This window comes from Xiphophorus couchianus, chromosome 6 (genome assembly GCF_001444195.1).
Source record: "Xiphophorus couchianus chromosome 6, X_couchianus-1.0, whole genome shotgun sequence".
In the NCBI taxonomy this organism is placed as follows: Eukaryota; Metazoa; Chordata; class Actinopteri; order Cyprinodontiformes; family Poeciliidae; genus Xiphophorus; species Xiphophorus couchianus.
This window is the reverse complement of record NC_040233.1, coordinates 3,649,005-3,668,099: the sequence shown is the minus strand read 5'-3', so window position 1 is coordinate 3,668,099 and position 19,095 is coordinate 3,649,005. Positions and strand designations below refer to the sequence as shown.

General features: G+C 41.4%; 1 protein-coding gene across 4 annotated transcripts; it reads left to right on the top strand.

Moving 5' to 3' along the window:
* Positions 1-1,249: 1,249 nt before the first annotated feature.
* Positions 1,250-19,095, top strand: LOC114146528 (F-box-like/WD repeat-containing protein TBL1XR1). Of its 4 annotated transcripts, none has more exons than XM_028020669.1 (16): positions 1,250-1,337; positions 4,042-4,098; positions 6,023-6,126; positions 6,266-6,411; positions 6,530-6,752; positions 7,787-7,919; positions 9,481-9,622; positions 10,688-10,751; positions 10,849-10,946; positions 12,089-12,149; positions 12,402-12,523; positions 13,525-13,599; positions 13,693-13,820; positions 14,990-15,155; positions 15,249-15,350; positions 16,600-19,095. In XM_028020669.1, exons 3-16 carry the CDS (start codon positions 6,069-6,071, stop codon positions 16,624-16,626), a joined length of 1,545 nt encoding a protein of 514 aa, XP_027876470.1. In that variant the 5' UTR covers positions 1,250-1,337; positions 4,042-4,098; positions 6,023-6,068; the 3' UTR covers positions 16,627-19,095. The 4 variants fall into 4 exon arrangements, with proteins under 4 accessions (XP_027876470.1, XP_027876467.1, XP_027876468.1 ...); XM_028020666.1 differs by lacking the exon at positions 1,250-1,337 and adding an exon at positions 1,615-1,813; XM_028020667.1 differs by lacking the exon at positions 1,250-1,337 and adding an exon at positions 1,615-1,817.

Genomic DNA, 19,095 nt, shown 5'->3' with positions numbered 1-19,095 from the left:
TCATTTGTAGTTTTCGCTTTATTTTCATGTTTCCCTCCATCAAATGATTGTATCTCTGTTCTGTTTCGGCAGCAGCATCAACATATGTGAGCGCTGTTTCAGACTGCTACATTAAGCAGCACACACTTCTGCTAATCTTTTAATAGCGAAGCCAATTTTTTTTGTTTAGCATTTAATGCTAACGTTCTAAAAAAAAATGCACCACACTTAGCTTCCCCTAAAGTATTTTTTTCCCAAATAAATTCTAAAGCACTAATTCACAGGCTGTTTTGTAAACTTTAATTTTAATAAAGTCCCACGTACAGTATGTACTGAAGTTTTGTTTATCAGCTGCAAAGTATATGTAGTTAGACCAAAGATTTTCTGGGCTCCCCTATGGATTACAATAAAATCCCCCCCAAAAAAGGAAAAACAAAATCAACTGGGCACACACATCGTTCAACCAGACATAAACCTACATACATAACTTTTTTTTGTGTCATTCATCCATACCGCTAACCCCCTTCGCCCCCCATTGGCACTGCCCCCCATCTAGGGGGCGTGCCCCACACTCACTGAATTAGACCTTTATATCATGACTATAAAGTCATGCTTTAAAATAGCATGATTTTATATGCTATTTTAGCAGATAAAGTATAAAGTACAAATAGCTGTGAAAACTGCTATTTTCACAGCATTTGACCCCGTTGAAGTTGATATACAAATTTTGAAGGACATTCTTAGACACTTAGTGGTTATAAACTTGATTGATGTTAGCGCTTTAGCATTAGCTTCCACTAAATAATGTGTTGCGTAGCGCTTTAGCATTGGTTGGCGGAAGGAAGTATGAATAGTGCCTTCACATTAGTCCACCACTGAATTTAAGGATATTCTTTTTTTTCAAGAAGAAGAAAAAAAGTATAGCAAGTTAAGATACTTGTCAGTGGGAGAAAAACTATCCCGCTTGGTCATATCTTTAAGCCTCTAAAGACAGGAATGTGAGAAAAATATCTTTCACCATGCTAGGGAAACGGATATGAGCACTGAGAGCTGCCAGGGGGAAAAAAAGAGAAAAAAAAATCAGTGTAAAATCCAAATTGCAATGATGATGTAAGCGTGTTGTTGACTTTCCTAGTCTGAATGACTGAGCAAAGGATGGGGGGCTGGGGTGTCATTAATCCACAGCTAGTGGTGACTTGCCAAGAGAAAATGAGGTGTAGTGGGGGATGGGCAACAAGGTTCTGTTATGACTGATTCATGATAAACTTCTGAACGCTGGGCTTTTAGTTCTCCTCATTTTCTTCTCTCTTCGCTCGTTTTAAAGAATCGCTGCTTCATTTTTCCTCCCTTCTTTCAACGTGAGTAATGTACCATGAATTAATGTTTAATTAACGCTTTCAGCTTGTGCTAAACACACGCAGGTGCATGGTGGCCTTTTCAAACTAGGCTAGAGATACCAATAAATAGTTATGTCCTCTTTAAATGAAGTTACTGAACGTTGTCCTCCACACTAACCGACCATACCGTAAACATACACTGTGTCCCTGCTGCCACCGCGGGTTAATAATCTTTCAAATAGTCTTTAGTGTCTGTCTGACGCTCTGAAATGACAGTAGTTACAAGCAGCCCATTTTAGCATGACAGGTCACCTCGCTGTGTGTCTGAAGCCGTTGCTGGGCTCTTACCGCCGGGCTTTAGCTTTAATATTATAACCTCACCATAGTTCATCTATGCGCTACAGGGAGCAACCCTGCAACGGATTAAAGCGACATCATGGTCTGACTTGAGCGTCAACGTGAACGGAAGATACCGTCTGTTGGAAGTTTTAATCCAAGTAGGTATGACATTGTAGCTACACTGTCATTAGCATAGCATGCCAGGTTTATCCAGTTAGCCAGCTAGCTTGTTGGCAAGTCCACGGGGGTTAGCAAGCCTGACGACCTTTTGGTTCAAGGCAGGAATTCGTGTTAGAGAGGGATTCAAATAATGGTAATTAGTAGTAATAACGCAATAAAAAAAAATAGCAAGCACAGACGCGAAGTTGTTATAATAGGCACGGGACGCAAATGCCTGCATCAAAAATAAGTCAGCCGTACCCCGCCTTGACTGACTAGCATGTGTGTTGACGGGTACAACCAGCGCCATGCAGAACTGATTACACACGCATGGTAGCCAGTGAGCTAAAAGGTTACGCGGCTTTGCGCTGCCGCTGTGATAACTTTAACTTTAGTTTCCGAATCAACTGCGTTGCAGTAGTTCATTTGAGCAGCAGGCAGCTCCAGATATTCCACGTTGTTGTTTGTCTGCTTATTTATAGAATGGCCGTGATCCTCCCATATCTCCACGAACTGGGCTGGTCCGCCTGATGTCCACTCTGAAGTTAGTTTAGCTCCTTTTGCTAGCCGTTTTGAACAAGTGTGAGCATTTTTCTCGAGCACGGGTGCGTCTTTATGAATGGAAATATTACCATATTCAAATCTTGTATTCTTTTTTTTTTTTTTTAAAGCTAAACTCATACATACGTACTTATGTTAATTTTGATCATTATAATTTAAAGCTAACGAGAAACCCAAATATAATTTCTCTAAAAAATTGAATATTATTTCAAACAAACAAAAAGCGGGGGGAAAAAAGTGTATTTTTGACACAGAAGTGTAAGGTTATCGCCGAGATCAGGATGTAGAAATCTGCTGACTGGACAGTGTCCCTTCGCGGTCACCGACACGCTCCGCAACCGCACAGCTGTGAGGTTTTGGAGACGAGGCAGACAACAGGAAGTCTGCTCTGGTATTGAGATCACCATGCGAACTAAATCTGTGCCGGGTGTTTCCCTGTTCTAAAGATTTTTGAAGACACTGAAGGCAAACGAGCTCAGGAGGCCAAACAAAGGCTTCAGATTTACAGTTTTGCACCTTGGCGTCTTTCTCTTGTTGGTGATTGATGTAAATCCTGACTGGTTGGTCCCACAAACCATCCATCCTAACAAAACTCAACTAACAAAAGCTGAATGTGGTTATCAAAGTAATCTGGACTTCCGTCCTTCCTTCAGCTGCAGGATTTTTCATTACAGTTTAGTTTTATTTTTTTTTGTGGTGACTTTTAGTCTAATTATGTTTGTTTTAATTCGTTTTTAGAGTGGGTTTGCTTCTTTTAATTAGTTAAATATTGTTTCTTTTTTATTAGTTACAGAAGATGTCTTAGTTTTTTCGTTCTTTGGTTCATTTTCAGGTGCAGAACGTATTCCAGGTGGTTCGAAGCCGTGTTCCGATGACGCTCATTTGTCAGAATTAAAGTGCCTTTTTGAAAATAACCTTACAGCTGGTATTAGACATACTTTTCAATGAACCCCAATTTCTGTTTTAGAAATGTTTTTAATTCATCTGGCGTAATTTTCTGGTCTGAAATGTCCCATTTTTATGACTATGAGTGGAAAATCTTCATAATTAGCAGAAATGAAGACTTGAAAACATCAATTTGTGTGTTAAGTATATACATGAACTAAATGAACTTTTCAATCGTACAGAATGTCTCTGCGTGTGCAAGGTAGTGGTTATTTGAACATTTGAAGGGAATGGTGTAATATTATGTAAATGTCAATACAATTACCTAGTATACAAAAGCCGTTTTTACACTGTTCTTCATTTTCCTCACAGTGAAGGACAGCAGCCTAATGTCTTTGAGTAAAACTAATAAAATCTGTGCAGAGAATCCTTGTTACTATGGAAACTTTTGTTTTCTTTTCTGATTTGGTTTGTTTTCTAAAGAATCTTTTCTCAGGATATTCCAGGATCTCAGCTTCCTGCCCCCTAGAGACCAGGTCACCATAAAACAGACAAACCACGTTTTCGGGGAATGTTTTGCAAATATACATTTTTAAATAGCTACGCGCTACTGATTTATTGTCGCTCTACCAACTTGCGAAGTTGTCTTGCTGCGTCGATTTTCCGAAAAACACCAGTTTGAAAGAAGCAAAGCGACACTGCAGAGTGCAAATGCGGAGTATTTGAAGGTTCATGAAGTCGACGGTGAAGATTCAGGGTCTGTTTTTGTTCTCTATTTCAGGGTCCAGAGACGAGGCGGCCGTCATGTGCAACTGAAGACGTCTTGATGATCGCATGGGTACTGTATCGATGACCGCATTCCTGTTAGGAGTTGAGAAAAGAAACGCTAAATTGATTCTGTACAATCCATTTAGGGCCATTTTGTGTCATTTATTTTCTGAATCCCAAAATTCCAGGCTTTAAAACTCAGGTAATTGACCGCATACTTTAGTCATCAGTCAGCATAATTCTGGCTCTGTATTTGACCACTCTGAATTTCAGTTGGTTGGTTTTCTGTCTGTTGAATGGAGGTCTCACTATTTCATTCACTTTGTTGGTCTCCTTTAATCAAATTCTAGAGGTATGAGTGTGAAATCAAACTCTGATGCGGACCAAAAACCTAAACTCCGGTTCGCATAAAAAACACAGGTCTCGGTTTGGTTGAAGTGAACTCCGGTGCGGCTCAAATTCATATGTGAATCCCAAGCGGACTCTCCAAAAGCAGGTAGCGGACTATAATGCAGGGCATTCTGGGTAAATGAGAGTCTAGCGCCAGCAGGAGAAGGTGCTTGGGATTTTAAAAAAATTTTTTTACCAAAAACAAAAGAAAAATTCTACGACCACTAAATTCTGACGCTACTGCATTTTTGTTTTCATTTTGTGAAGAAGGAAGTTGCGTTCAATTCTTCTTCAGTGGTTTTTGGTGCAGCGCCCCTGCAGGTGATGGGATGAACAATTTTTCAAAGTGCTTTATTCATTTGACTGAGTGGGTTGTGAAGGTGAATTACAGCTGAAAATAAACCAGATGTTGCCATTTTGGTCCCCAATGGAACCGAACTAACAGGTGTGAAAATGCCCTGAGAAGTGAAGATCTTATTTTTATTTTCAAACCTGATAGTCCGGGAAACTCTGCTCCATTGGGGACAAAATTGCAGCATTTGTTACATTTTCAGGTTCTGCGGTTCTCTTTCACACCACAAACTAATTGAAAAACAGTTCCCCTCCACACCTGTGGTGGCGCTGCACCAAGAACCACTGAAGGAAACGACATGAAAACCTTTGAAGAAGACACGGAGCACAACTTCCTTCTTCACGAAATGCAAGCAAATATGGAGTAGCGTCAGATTCTAGTGGTTGGAGGATTTTTCTTTTGCCATTGGTTAAAAAAAAAACAAACAAGCTATTTCTCCATCCAACGCTAGACTCTCATGTTTGCTTTGACTGTATTTACCCAGAATGCCTTGCGTTACAGTCCACTTCCTGCTTTTGAAGCGGTTTCCGGTCTGCTTGGTGTTCACATGTGAATTCAAACCACACCAGAGTTCCCTTCAACCGAACCGAGGTCGAGGTTTTCAGTCGGACCAGAGTTCGCTTTTTTAAATCAAGAGTTGGATTACGAATTCACACCTCCCCCAAATGAACCGGACTTTATAGGGAGACGGACTGGAGTTGGATTAAAGCGGACTGAAGTGGACAGGTGTGAATGCATGTAGGATCAAACACGGAGTTCCATCTCTGCCAGAGCTTGTGTAGAATAACCTGAAATCTGCTGAGTCGTATTGTTGAGGCTCAGTAGCCAGCTGGACTCTCTGACCGCCTGCTTCACGGCTTCCTGGAGGCCTTTTCCTCCATTCCAGGCCTCCAGGTTTAGCTGGCGTCGGACGTCAGTCTTTAGGGACGCAGCAGAAGACGTGTTGACTCATTCAGCGGGCTGGCAGAATGCAAACAGTGGACATTCTGTCCTTTTTCCACTCTCCTTGTTTATTCCGACATTTCCATTTAAACAGCGTAGGTTCTGCCAGAACAGGAATAGAGCACAAACACAAGCCGTGCAGGAATCACTTCCAGATGTAGGTTAATGAGTGGAAACCGGTGGGCCTGGCTTCGGCGACGAGGCATGTGCCTTTAGTGAAAGTAGGGTGGAAACAGAAAATATCGTTCCGGGTTGGGAGTTTTCTAGAGTTTTACAGTTTGTTTCATTCGCTTCTGTTCGTGTCTTACAGGCTACTGACCTGTGCTGACCCGATGGTTTAATCAGCAGGACTAAAAATGAGCATCAGCAGCGATGAGGTCAACTTCCTGGTTTACAGATACCTACAAGAGTCAGGTACAGGTGCTTTCTGTGCCATCAGAAAACCTTGTAGAGTCGATTTAAAATGACGTCACAGCCGCTGCTATGGCTAACCTTTGGACACTACACTAATGAGCTTCCGTCCCACTTTCCGATTTTTCCCACCGTCCTCCAGGGTTCTCCCACTCAGCATTCACCTTTGGCATAGAGAGCCACATCAGCCAGTCAAACATCAATGGAGCCCTGGTGCCCCCTGCTGCCCTCATCTCCATCATCCAGAAGGGCCTGCAGTATGTGGAGGCCGAAGTCAGCATCAACGAGGTCCGCTTCCTTTTAATTAGGAGAAAAACCTCCTTCGTAGTTTCGCTTCTTTTCCCAACATCCGTCCTCCTACGGGCGGTGATACGGTGCGAGTGTGAAGCTGGTTGTCTCTGTCTAGGACGGGACCCTGTTTGACGGACGGCCCATCGAGTCACTGTCTCTAATCGACGCGGTCATGCCGGATGTGGTCCAGACCCGGCAGCAGGCCTACAGAGACAAACTGGCTCAGCAGGCGGCGGCGGCAGGCAGCAGCAGCAGCAGCACGGGGCCACAGGGAGGTTCCAAGAATGGGGACGGGGGCCCCACTAACGGAGAGGAAAACGGATCACATGCCTTAGCCAGTAAGCTAACTCCATGCACACCATGCTGCTCCTTGTGTGATTTGTAGGGAATTTAGGATAAGTCAAGATAAAAGTGCACTGAGAAGTGAGGAAGCTTTCTCCCACTCAGGGTGTCTGTGCATCCTCATAAAATCTTAAATTCATGTATCTAAAATTAAGACCTTAAAATGTCTTAAAGGAGCAGTATTATGTATCAGCTCCTTCAGACTAGCCAGCAGCAATCAGCTGCTGGTGGAACTGCACCACGCGTTGTTTTATTCCCCTATCTGCTGAGTCATTATAGGATTTACTTCTCAGTGCAGCGCTGATAAAAATGTCTTGATGACTTCCTGAAGGCGGAGTTTCAGAATGAACAAGAGCTTCTTAAAGAGACAGAGGCACAATTGCAAGGCTTTAAATTGTAAAATCCAATTTCTTTTACATTATGTTTGATATATACAGCATTTTCATATCAACTCAAGGTGACATAGTTACTTGATTGTGTTAAATAATGGTGCTGTGTCTCAAAAATACAGGCCGCTCCTTTAAATTCATAAAGTTGTATACTTGCATATGTAGTTTTTTCCCCCCGTGAGACAAAATATCAAGTCATAGATCCAAGAAAATTTTACAAGTGCTAAACAAAAGTTGTTACCATGACAACTCTGGCAAATCCTGGAGTCATGTTAAAGCACTTTGTGATACTCACTCTCAAAATGCACATCCTGCATGTTCCCCTGATCTAAATCTCAGTGGAGCCACTCGCTTCATGGGAACAAGTTAGTGTGGTGAACAACAGGAAGAGCACCGCTTCTCACCGCTGCATCCTTTGTTTTGATATTTGATCTTTGTTTTTTTCTTCCAGATGAGTGAACACAAGTGTGTCATTTTTTTACTCAAGTAAAATTGAAATAATCTAAAATCAGTATCGGTAGCTCAATGCTGAAACGCCAGAGTTTGACCTCAAAGTCTGGAATGTGTGCAGGTCTGACTGATTATTTGTGTCATAGCCAGGGAATCCTTGGTTTGACTGTGTTCCCTTCCCTCTGCTGTAGATAACCACTCAGAGATGATGGAGGTGGACCGGGATGTGGAGATCCCCCAGAGCAAAGCCATGGTCCTGCGAGGCCACGAGTCGGAGGTTTTCATCTGTGCCTGGAACCCGGTGAACGACCTCCTCGCCTCTGGGTCAGCACCGACTTTCTGTGTGTGTGTGTGTGTGTGTGTGTGTAAAGTGTGTCAGAGCGGTCGTGCCGTTTTTAATCGATTTTCTCAGAAAAGCATAATCCATCTTCTATAGAAATCAACCGAAATACAGGTGGGTTTTTTTTTTGTTTTTCAACCATTGGCAATTATTTGGACGTCAGTCTAAGCAATCGGCATTATGTGCTGCCAATTCTTGTGAGCCGATTCTTGAAACCGATGTTGCTTTTTCTAGGGAAGCATCGATCCACTTTTTTCACTTCCTGAATCGGCCAATACGATCCGATTCAGAAAAACAGCTGGATGGACTTAAAATGTTTCTTTTTTTTTAAACACAGACGTAAATATATTGAATTATAAATTAATTAGATAACTTTCCACCAGTAAAGATACTTAAATACACCAATAAATTCACAAGCTTGGTCAGACATGTGTAAACAACTTTCATTTGTTCGGTTAGTTCAATTAAGAATGGTTCATAAAGTGTAATATAGAATAAATAAAGCATGACATTGCTCATACCACAAAGCATAGAATTAGACTGACTAGATCTGCCCGTATGTCACAGAATCCCAATCTTGAATGTTTTTCCAACATCGGAACTGATACACATAATCAGTGCATCTCTAGCCTTTTCTTCCTCCATTTACATGATGAAAATGAAACAATGGTAACAAATGTTACACAAGTCTCAATTTAAGCAAAAAAAAAGAGACATTAATAAAACAAACAAAACATTAACAGTGGATAAAACATTTACCGTCGTTTCTTCCCACTTATGCTGAGACAAAGACAGACTTTAAAATGGCATGAAGAACTGAATTAGACAGCTAAAAATACATTAAAAGTAGTTGAAAGCGTACACTTGTCGAGAAAACACTTGCAAGGAAAAAAAAGCTAATATCAGCCTAAAATATCAGTCGACCACTAATCTTTGTTTTTCTACTACATTGAAACACGCAGAAGTATTTTGACAATTAATCCTTTTTCTACATGTCTGCGTACTGCTGCCAATGGAACTGACCCTCATCTGATGGGGTTTTATTTCGCTACCATAGCAACATATTAATGCACGAGGTTGATATCCCAGGGAAAGATCTGGCAGCAGAAATCACACCGCGTTTTTGACGCTGCAGTTTGCAGCGGCTCTGATCCGTCTATATGTTTTTCTGCGCGTTTTCTTTTCGTCACACACTCCGTCGCTGGAGGACTGTTTCTCTTTACTCCCGTTTAATGAAGAAGTCAGAGTCACCCATGGTGTTGTTCTGAGTCACAGCGCCCACCGTTTGAATCAGCTGTGCTTTTCTTTGCCGCTCTGCGTTTACATCCCTGGGCTCGTTATCGCGGCTCCACGGAGATTAAAACAGAATTCAAAACAGACACTTAAATAAGCACGCCCTGTAAAAGTGTACATATGGTGAAAGAACAATGACAATTCAGATAAAAGGCTAAATACGCAGGGGGAAAAACCGCCTCGATTGACCTGATAAATTACTTCTTTTTTTTTTGCCTAGTAAATCGTCCCTTTCCTTTTTTTCTGATCCAGGTCAGGAGACTCGACGGCGCGGATCTGGAACCTGAGTGAGAACAGCACGGGGGGGTCCACCCAGCTGGTTCTGAGGCACTGCATACGGGAGGGCGGCCAGGACGTCCCCAGCAACAAGGACGTCACCTCGCTGGACTGGAATGTGAGTGTGTGGAGTCTCACCTAGAAACGTTTCTAGATCTGAGCATCAGAGCACTTCTAATTGCTGAAGTCCTTCCATCCAGTCACAACATTCCTTATTTTTCCCACGAGAAAAGTACCGTTTTCTTCTAATCAATTTTTAAGTAGCATAGCATAAATATTTTGGTTTTATTATTATTATTATAATAACAAAACTGGAACATTTATTTTATTTTTTAAAAATAAATGAAGATTTAGTTTTTATTTTTTAAACAAACAAACATTTAGTCTTTTAATATTTTGTCATTTATTATTCTTTAATCTATTTTTCATCATTTTAATTGATTTTGAATTTCTGTATTTATTCTTTTTTATTTATGAAATGCAAGTATTTTGTATCCCGAACTGTGAGACATGGCGGTGGCAGCATCATGCTGCGGGCACGGAGAAGCTGCTCATACCTGGTGGGAAAATGGGCGGAGCTAAATACAGAGCAATCCTGGGAGGAAATGCGGAGCAGAACAACAACCTTCAGCGAAACTGACTGGTTCAGATCAAAGCGTAGTCGGGTGTAATTATGGCCTAGTCAAAGTCCAGACCTAAATTAGTGTTATGAAAAAAGCTTGAGCTGCTTTGCGACAAACAAATGGCAGAAATTTGACTATTTGCAGCAAAAGGTAGAAAGAAAATTCAGGTCTGTTTTGAGTCCGTCATTAAAACCCCCCTAATAAAAACAGAAAAATAAAGTTCTATTGGTCAAGGGGAGTGAATACTTTTACAAAGCGTTGTGTAATAGTTTATTATTTGTAAATATAATTGTAAAGGTTGCAGACATTCCCTATAGTTATCTGCAGGTCGGGATCAGCCACAAAACTGGAATCGGTGCATCCCTGTTGCCTGACGTAATATTTGTTCCAACAAAACAAATACTTATTATGCCACTGCTAAGGTCATGTACAGCATAAAATAAAAGCTGACGTTTCCCTCTTAAAGTCTCACATGAAAAAACAATAAGCTCATTAATTATGAAGATGAAACCCATTTAAATGGCAGTCTGAAGCTAACTACAATCCTGCCTGTCTTCCAGAGTGAGGGCACATTACTGGCCACCGGCTCATACGACGGCTTCGCCCGGATATGGACGAAAGACGGTAACACACACACACACAGCTTTAATCACACCACAGCTGCACAAAACACACCTCGTTTATCTCCTTGCCGGAGTCGTTTGATTGTTTTGCACTTCAGGAAACCTGGCCAGTACTTTGGGTCAGCACAAAGGGCCCATATTTGCACTCAAGTGGAACAAAAAAGGCAACTTCATCCTCAGCGCCGGAGTAGATAAGGTAAGGCTTATTGATTCTCAGCTGGGGCTTGGCCGCTTGCCATATTTTTGGGTTTCAAGCTTTAAATGAATTGTTCTTGGGTTCGTGGCTCTATTTTCTAAATCTGAAGCAGAAGAGCTGTTTTGAGGTGAAGATAGCTGCACTTCATTTTACAAACGTGCGATTAAGAACAACAAATATAAAGACAGAGAAAGCATTCCGTGCAGATTTCTGACGAATCGAGGATGGGATCACACACAAGCTTCTTGTTGCTCTAAATGTTTCTGAAGAGTCAGAAACGCATCAGTTGATGAGTAAACACTGCCATCTAGTGTACTAAAGCGTAACAGCACGTTAACGCTATATTAGGCAGTGCTGGTGAGAGACTCTTATGAACAGAAATAAAACGGTTTCATTGTAATTGCATGCAAATTAAAACAAAAATGAAATAAAATGTTGATTCAAAATGTGGAGTTAATAGCCAATTATTAATTATTAATAATTAGCTTTTTGGGCTCACCAGCGTTTCATTTTGTAGAATGTTTTTAGTTTCGGTAACTCTAGTCATCATCAATATTCTCCTCACTCGCAGCAGAGGGTTGAGTGTATAATCATTGATAAAAGCAGCGTTCTTTAACTCCTCTCCTATATTATTGGACTTTAGGATCCCTAATCTTGTACATCCCATTTTCCATTTGTTGCTTGCACAGATTGTATGCATGCTGTTGTTTGCATCCGGAAAGACTCAAGTCGTATTAAAAGGTCAATTTAAGGGTTTTATAAATCAATATCAAGGCATTAAAATATATTTTTTTAAACCCAGCCCTATTTCCAATATGAATATATCATCTTATTTCACCTTGTATTTTCTGAATCTCTAATCTTGAGCATGTTTTTTTTTTTTTTGTCTGTCAGTTTTGTCCCTCGGCACTTTTTCATGTCCGATGCCCAAAAAATGATTTCCCCTCTTAGCACCGCGTTTAACGTATCCAACAAGACTGTTGGTGAAATTCTGGATAATCTTTCGTGTCACAATGCAGTTCTTCCGTTGTCTCAGAATCATTCGGAAAACACAAATTTAATTGTCATAAAGTCTTTTGTTTCACTTTTCAAATTGGGAAGTCAGGTAATGGAACTCTCTCTCTGTCTCTCTGTCCACACAGACAACAATTATCTGGGACGCACACACAGGGGAAGCAAAGCAGCAGTTTCCTTTCCACTCAGGTGAGAGACAACAGCCAGCCGCTTTTTTTTCGCTCCACTTTTCAAGTAGCTCTCTCGTTTTTAGTCAGACGTTACCCTGCGTGTTAGAATTTGAGGTTCTCCCTGTCATTTACAGCCAGACAAATATGTCTGACGTCGTTGCTAAGATAATCTTCTCACAGGCCGCTTACATCTGACCGCAGCAGGTTAGAATCACAACATTTTATATCCAGATCACGACTTCCGTGTGTTTGTGTGTTCGTGTGCCAACAGCACCAGCTCTGGACGTGGACTGGCAGAACAACAACACGTTCGCCTCCTGCAGCACAGACATGTGCATCCACGTGTGCAAGCTGGGTCAGGACAGACCCGTCAAGACTTTCCAGGGACACTCGGTACGACAGCCGTCACGATCCTCGCTCACGCCGCGCGCACGGTGGAAACGCGGCGTCTGCTCCAAGCATGTTCACCCTCAGATTTCAAACCGAAACGTTTCAGAATGTCAAAGTAACGCAAACGTCAGATAGAGACAACAGTATGTGAAAAACGAATCGCTCACATTGCTAAAGCTTCAGTATGTTACTTTTATACAAAATATGTTTATTACATATTTGTTAAAACTGTTGCCATGTTGTGATGGCGTCACGATGAGGCAGATGATCTGTGAAAATATCAATCTCCTTCCACCTCCTCTTTCGTCTACTGTTGCCGTCTGAAGGAATGCACCGCTCCTGGTCAAAAACAACCAATCAGAGCCGGGATAAGGGCCTTAGGGCTGTCAATCATCCTCATGTACTCGCTGCTAAAATGAGCCGATGGTGGAGAAACAAGTTACCGTTACAGGAAAATTGTTTATCCGCTGTCATTGGTTGCTATGCTAATTAGCCTTAGCATTTATGACAGGCTGTGCCAGCTGCAGCTTAGCAGAGAACAAGAGCCACACAAGATTGTGATTGACAGCACTAAGACCCGCCTCTTGGCTCTGATTGGTTGTTTCTAGTTAGCACTGGGAGAAGGCAGAAGAGCTCCCTTTCTTTTTTTTCCAGATTATCCATTTCATACCAAACTGTCACCACATATAGCGACAGTTTCAATAACTATGGAAAACATAAAACATTTTTTTAGAAAAGTTAAATACTGTAGCTTTAAGTTATGATATAGCTGTGATTAAACACAAAGACTGAGCTTAGTGTCACTTGATTCCTACCAGACATAAAGAACCAAGAACCTTTAAGTAGAGTCTGTCTAGTAACAGGAAGTGAGCTAAGCTGTAATAAAAGCAGCATTGCAGTGGACAAAAAAAGCTTTGGCTCTAAAATAGCTGGTGTCTTTTTTCTTCAGCATCTCTAATGCTTATCACATGTTCTTTATTTGAATTTAAATCATGCTCATGTAGAATGAAGTGAATGCCATAAAGTGGGACCCCACGGGCAGCTTGCTGGCCTCCTGCTCAGACGACATGACGCTCAAGGTCAGCAGTCGGTATTCCAGTGTGTTTGTTAATGTACCGCATGTTGAATTCAGAGACTCATTCTAGTCATTGCCGCCGATCCTTCTGCTGTAGATCTGGAGCATGAAGCAGGATTCGTGTGTCCATGACCTCCAGGCCCACAGTAAAGAAATCTACACCATCAAATGGAGCCCCACGGGCCCTGGGACCAACAATCCCAGTGCAAACCTCATGCTGGCCAGGTACGAGTTCAGAGACGCCGACTTATTTCTTGTTTTTTTTTTTTTTTTCTGCCCCCACAAGGCTCTCGTTACACCACAGATCGTCTTTATTGTTGGAAAATCTGCCAAGTGCTGAAACGCTGATGTATTTAAATAAATTTTTAAAAAATTGTTGGTTCTCTATTAATAACTTTGATAACACTTTCAACTTGTCTTTCTTTTTTTTTTTTTTTTTACAGAATAAACTAAATTTTTTGTTTCCCTGCAACAGTTCAAAATATAAGGATAATACATCACTCAGTACTAAAATTTTCTTCATTTTTGGAAAACCTTGAACATGATTTTAAAAGTTTGTCTACAAATGCAGCAAGAGATTTACACTATGTATGTTTGATTGCCATTTATCAACAGTTCAGTTGTTAAATTGGATAAAAGAAATTGCAAAAAGGTGCATATGTTTTGCTTTACTTTGATTTATAGTCAATTGAAATATCAGACAAGCACTTTTTTAAAAATCTTATTTAAGTCTTCTACTGTGTGCAATGAATGGTTTCAGTTTTTTCCAAATGCTGTCTGCCAACAGAGCAAATTGTAGCAGCTATCATTAATCTACAAAAGAAACAACAGTGGTCCAAATGCTAAACCTTGGGGAACGCTGTTTGGGCATCTGATAGGGATGCAGGACAAAACTGCGAAGTGTTTACCTGAAGATCCAGCCTATCACTGTGTGGAAAGGCTAGAAAAATGTATATATATATAATATGATATTGATGCAAAATTTTAAATCGGTGCATCTCAAGTATTAATTGATCAATGTTTTTGTTTTACGATTGCTACAGGTGCACCAGTTACAGTTTTGTTACCAATCTTTAAACTTTAAAAAAAATCTGACCTGCCGATACAGATTTTTTTATTATTATTATTATTATTATAACTGACACTGTCAGGTGTTAAACGTCTACAAATTTGAAAGGTCAAAATTTACTTTCAATCTTCCAATCTTATTTTATTGAATAATGCTATTCAACACCCGCGATGCAGCAACCCAAAATTAAATAAAACGGGCCGGCCGACCGATCCATCGGTGCACCCCTAGCCATTTGGTGTTGCTACGGTTTCTGGTCATTCGTTATGTACATATTTTTGCAGTCATATTCGTGACTCTACGTCCGCTTTTCCTTCCCTCAAAGCGCGTCGTTCGACTCGACTGTGCGCCTGTGGGACGTGGAGCGTGGGGTGTGTATCCACACACTGATCTGCCACCAGGAGCCCGTCTACAGCGTAGCCTTCAGTCCTGACGGCAAGCACCTGGCCAGCGGCTCCTTCGACAAGTGTGTCCACATCTGGAATACTCAGGTCTGGAAAAAGCTGTGCTTTACTGACAGATAGAAGCTGAAAACATGTCAAAAATTACACGCTGGTCTAAGAAAACTTTCTGTGCGTCTGCAGACGGGTGCTTTAGTCCACAGCTACCGGGGGACCGGTGGGATCTTTGAGGTGTGCTGGAACGCCACAGGGGACAGAGTAGGAGCGAGCGCGTCAGACGGATCGGTGAGTTTTCCTCTCTGTATTACTATGATTAGGATTCTGGGCATTCTCAAATGAAACAGCTCTAAACCTGGGTTAAATAGGCACTAAATAGTAGTACCTTTCATTTCAACTAGATGGAGCCACTCCCTGAAGGACAGGAGATCATACAGCAAAAAAAAAAGCACAATTTTGTTCAATTAAATTCTTTTAAAATGCACTCTAGATATTAATAATGTGGTAAATGACTGCTGAAGCTGCGGTATTTAACTTTCAACAAATATTTCTTTTGCATATTTGTTGAAAGTTTCACTATGTCATGGCAGTTTGTTGTGAGACAGATGATCCGTGAGAAAATGGAGCGCCTCTGCCTTCTCACAGGTCTAACTAGAAACAACCAATCAGAGTCAGGGGGCGGGTCTTAGCGCTGTCAATCACAATCTCCTGTAACGTTGCTCTCTACTGTGATACAGTAGGAAGAAAAAAACAAATATGCAGGAAGAAAAAAACATTCTTTGTGAAAGTGAAATACTGGAGCTTTAAAGCACAAGACGATGTGTTTTGTTTAAGAACCTTTTTCTATCCAATTAATTAGCTATTACAAAAAAAATGAACAGATCAGCCCTACACCGAATGGATGTTAAGCCAAGCAGAAGGTGTTACTTTATCTGCAAATGCATCCTTTGTTAGAAATGATCAAAACACAAGAAAAAAAATACTTATTTAATTTTAAACAATAAAAAGTCTTATTTTAATTTAAAAGACTATTTATTTGTATCTTTTGATGTATTTCTAATATTGTGTAAAGAAGCCAAACGTGGTTAAATGAAAAATCTGCACAGTGTGCAAGTTTTTTTCTGTTCGATTAATCGATTACTCAAATAATCATTAGTTGCAGCCTTAATCTGAATACTCAGGATCCTCGCATTGTGCATCATTACCGATCTCGATCCACATCTCCTCTCTTTCAGTAGCAAACTACAAAAACAATCTCGCAGATGTTGCAGGTCTGCCGAGTAGAGGCGGACCTGCCTCTACCTGCAACACCTGCCAGTGTTTTCCCAAACCAGTTCACGCAGTTTTGCCCGAGACAACGGTCTGAGACCCGGAGTCTCTGCGGTGGAGATGTTTTTGTGTCAGTCTGCAGACGGAGAGCAGAGCGCCTCCCAGTGTGAGCTGCTAAGAAGCTGCCACCCTGCAGATGTTGAATGTCGTGTGAAAGGGTACAGAAAAAAAACACGCCGTCTAACCATTTGTGGTTTTTGTTTCACAGGTTTGTGTGCTAGAGCTGAGGAAATGACAGTTTGTGTGGAGTAGCTGTGGACCGACTACGAATGTGTACATAGCCAAAACGACTGTCCCTGCCTGTCCGCCACACTGCTGTCTGTCCCACCAGGTTCCGCTTCTTCGTGGACGTCCCACAGTTCGTCACGCCTGCGCCGTGCAGACGTAGGAAGAGCCTCCCCAACGTCACTTGGACCCCCAATGGGTCAAACAAAACCCCGGCATCCTTTCTGTCTTCTCATGTCCATATCTGCTAAATCAGAAGTGTACAGATTTTTGATCTCTGTCGCCGCGTACCGTCAGAATCTGGCGACCCGCACAGAGCTAAATTTGGGCCTCACTGGGTTTATCTTGTGACATGTAAGAACGAGGCAAGGGGAAGTTTTGAGAAGCTCGTCTCTTTTCATTCACAGATCTATTCGTTTCCTATTGGTGACATATGCCAACTCGTTCTTTTACTCCAAGAGATGTTTTTAAGTTGTCGCCGGTTTTAAGAGTGATTAGAGCCTTGCAAAAGTATTCACATCTCTTCCATTTTTAAGTCGGAACCATAAACTTTCCTTCTATTTTGTTGGGACTTTCAGTGATAGTCCGACACAAATAAGCAGATAGTGGAAAATTTGGAAAACAACTGGACTAGTTATCACTGCAAACTAGCGTTAGCTTAGCCAAGTTGAATAAATAATACCAATGATTAAGTTTTTTCTCAGATTCTTAAATGGATTTAGGTCTGGGCTTTGACTGGACCACTCTGGTAGTTGAACTTCACCCTGGTCTCAAGTCTTTTTCACCAGGGTGTTTTGCTCCATCTGTTCTCTGACCACCTTCTCTGTTTCTACAGAAAAAAATTAATAAATGCATCGCCACACCATGATGCTGCCACTACCATTTTTAACTATGGGGATAGGAAAGTGAGCCTGATCTGTTTCACATAAGTCAAAACCTAAAATCAGTTGGTTGTTATTCTGCCAATACTGATCTGGTTATCTTAAAGGCAGTTTTTATCAGAGTGAATGAGGCTGAATACAAATACACGCTGCAAATTGTTCTCCCATTTTTCTTCCACTGCGCAATTAAGCTACACTTTATGTTGGCCCATCACATAAAACCCAATCACACACATGGTTTTACCATGACAGAATGTTGAAAAGCTTCAAGAGTTATGACTGCTTTTGCAAGTGACAGTATTTGATAACCATCATAGCTGATTTCATTTAAGGGGGGAACCGATTGTTGTTTTCTGGCCGATCACCGATATTTAAAAAGCTTGACCTGGCGATTTCAATTTTGGCAGATATTGATAAAAAATTTTTTTTTTTTGGTCCAAACAAAAAAAAAAGGCAAATATACCAACAAAAGCCCCAAAGTTAGAGGTAGATGAAATCGGTTTCTCTGGGCAATGCAAATTTAAGGACGTCGGGCCAACTTGTCGGTTTCTGGGAAATCATTTTTCAGGTGCTTGCAAACTGACTATTCAAAACGTCTAAAGGTTAATCTGAGCCACGGATCTGCTTCAGGTGCGAGGCAACGCGATAAACCAGTTAGCCACATGAACTTCGCTGACACAACCTAGTAGCTGTAGCTGTGCTTTGTTTCTCTCCTGGTGAAACCCAGGCGGTGTTGTAACAGTCGTTCTTTCCCTCACTTTCTTCTAAAAGGGCGTCTTCTCTTCTGTTAAAACGGCCGTACCCGGTTTTCCCGACCTACGCACCACACTGCAGTCGACAGTTGTTGCCCCTCAATGTCACAAACGCCCAGGTGACAGACAGACGGCGATTAGTTTGCAGTGTTTAGGTTTTGCTTTCGAAGACAAAGTCTGCTGTTGATGAAGCGAACATCCAGACGTAGGCTGCTTGGTGGAATCTTATAGGACACCGTTGCACCGCCACAGCTGCGACCAAAGCAGTAGGCGCTTGAAGTTGTTTTGCACTTTAGCCTAAAATGAGGGAAGATTCGATCCATCAGAAACTCGTCTTTAGAAGCAGGTTTATTGGTCGTCTTCAACTCGCATCAGTCAAAAAGGACCCGTCAGCCGACCTGTTACATGTCCGCCACACAAAAAATGCTCGTACCTTTATTTGCGTCGGTAAAGCCAGCAGCGTCTGAACTGGATCTCTCTGACAATGAAATGGTGTTTTATCCCCGTTTGGTTTTGGGTGGGCAGGAACAGCACTAACACCGATTCCTATGTTTGCTATGTCGGGAAGCCCGCGAAGGTTTTGTACTTTTGTAATTTTGATTCGTTTGTAGCCACGTACTCAAAACGACAAAAAGAAAAACAAAAGAAAAAAAAACAGATGTAATTGTTGGTGTAATATAACACAGAACATGTAAATACCAATTTTCCGAATTTTTTTTTTTTTTTGGGGGTGTCTTTCCACAGTCCTATGTTGTACTTTGTCACGGTGGCAGCCTGCAGCCTCCTGATCAGACTGTTGGTATATCACTCAGATCTTAAGGTCTAGAATAAAATCTATTTTGATAA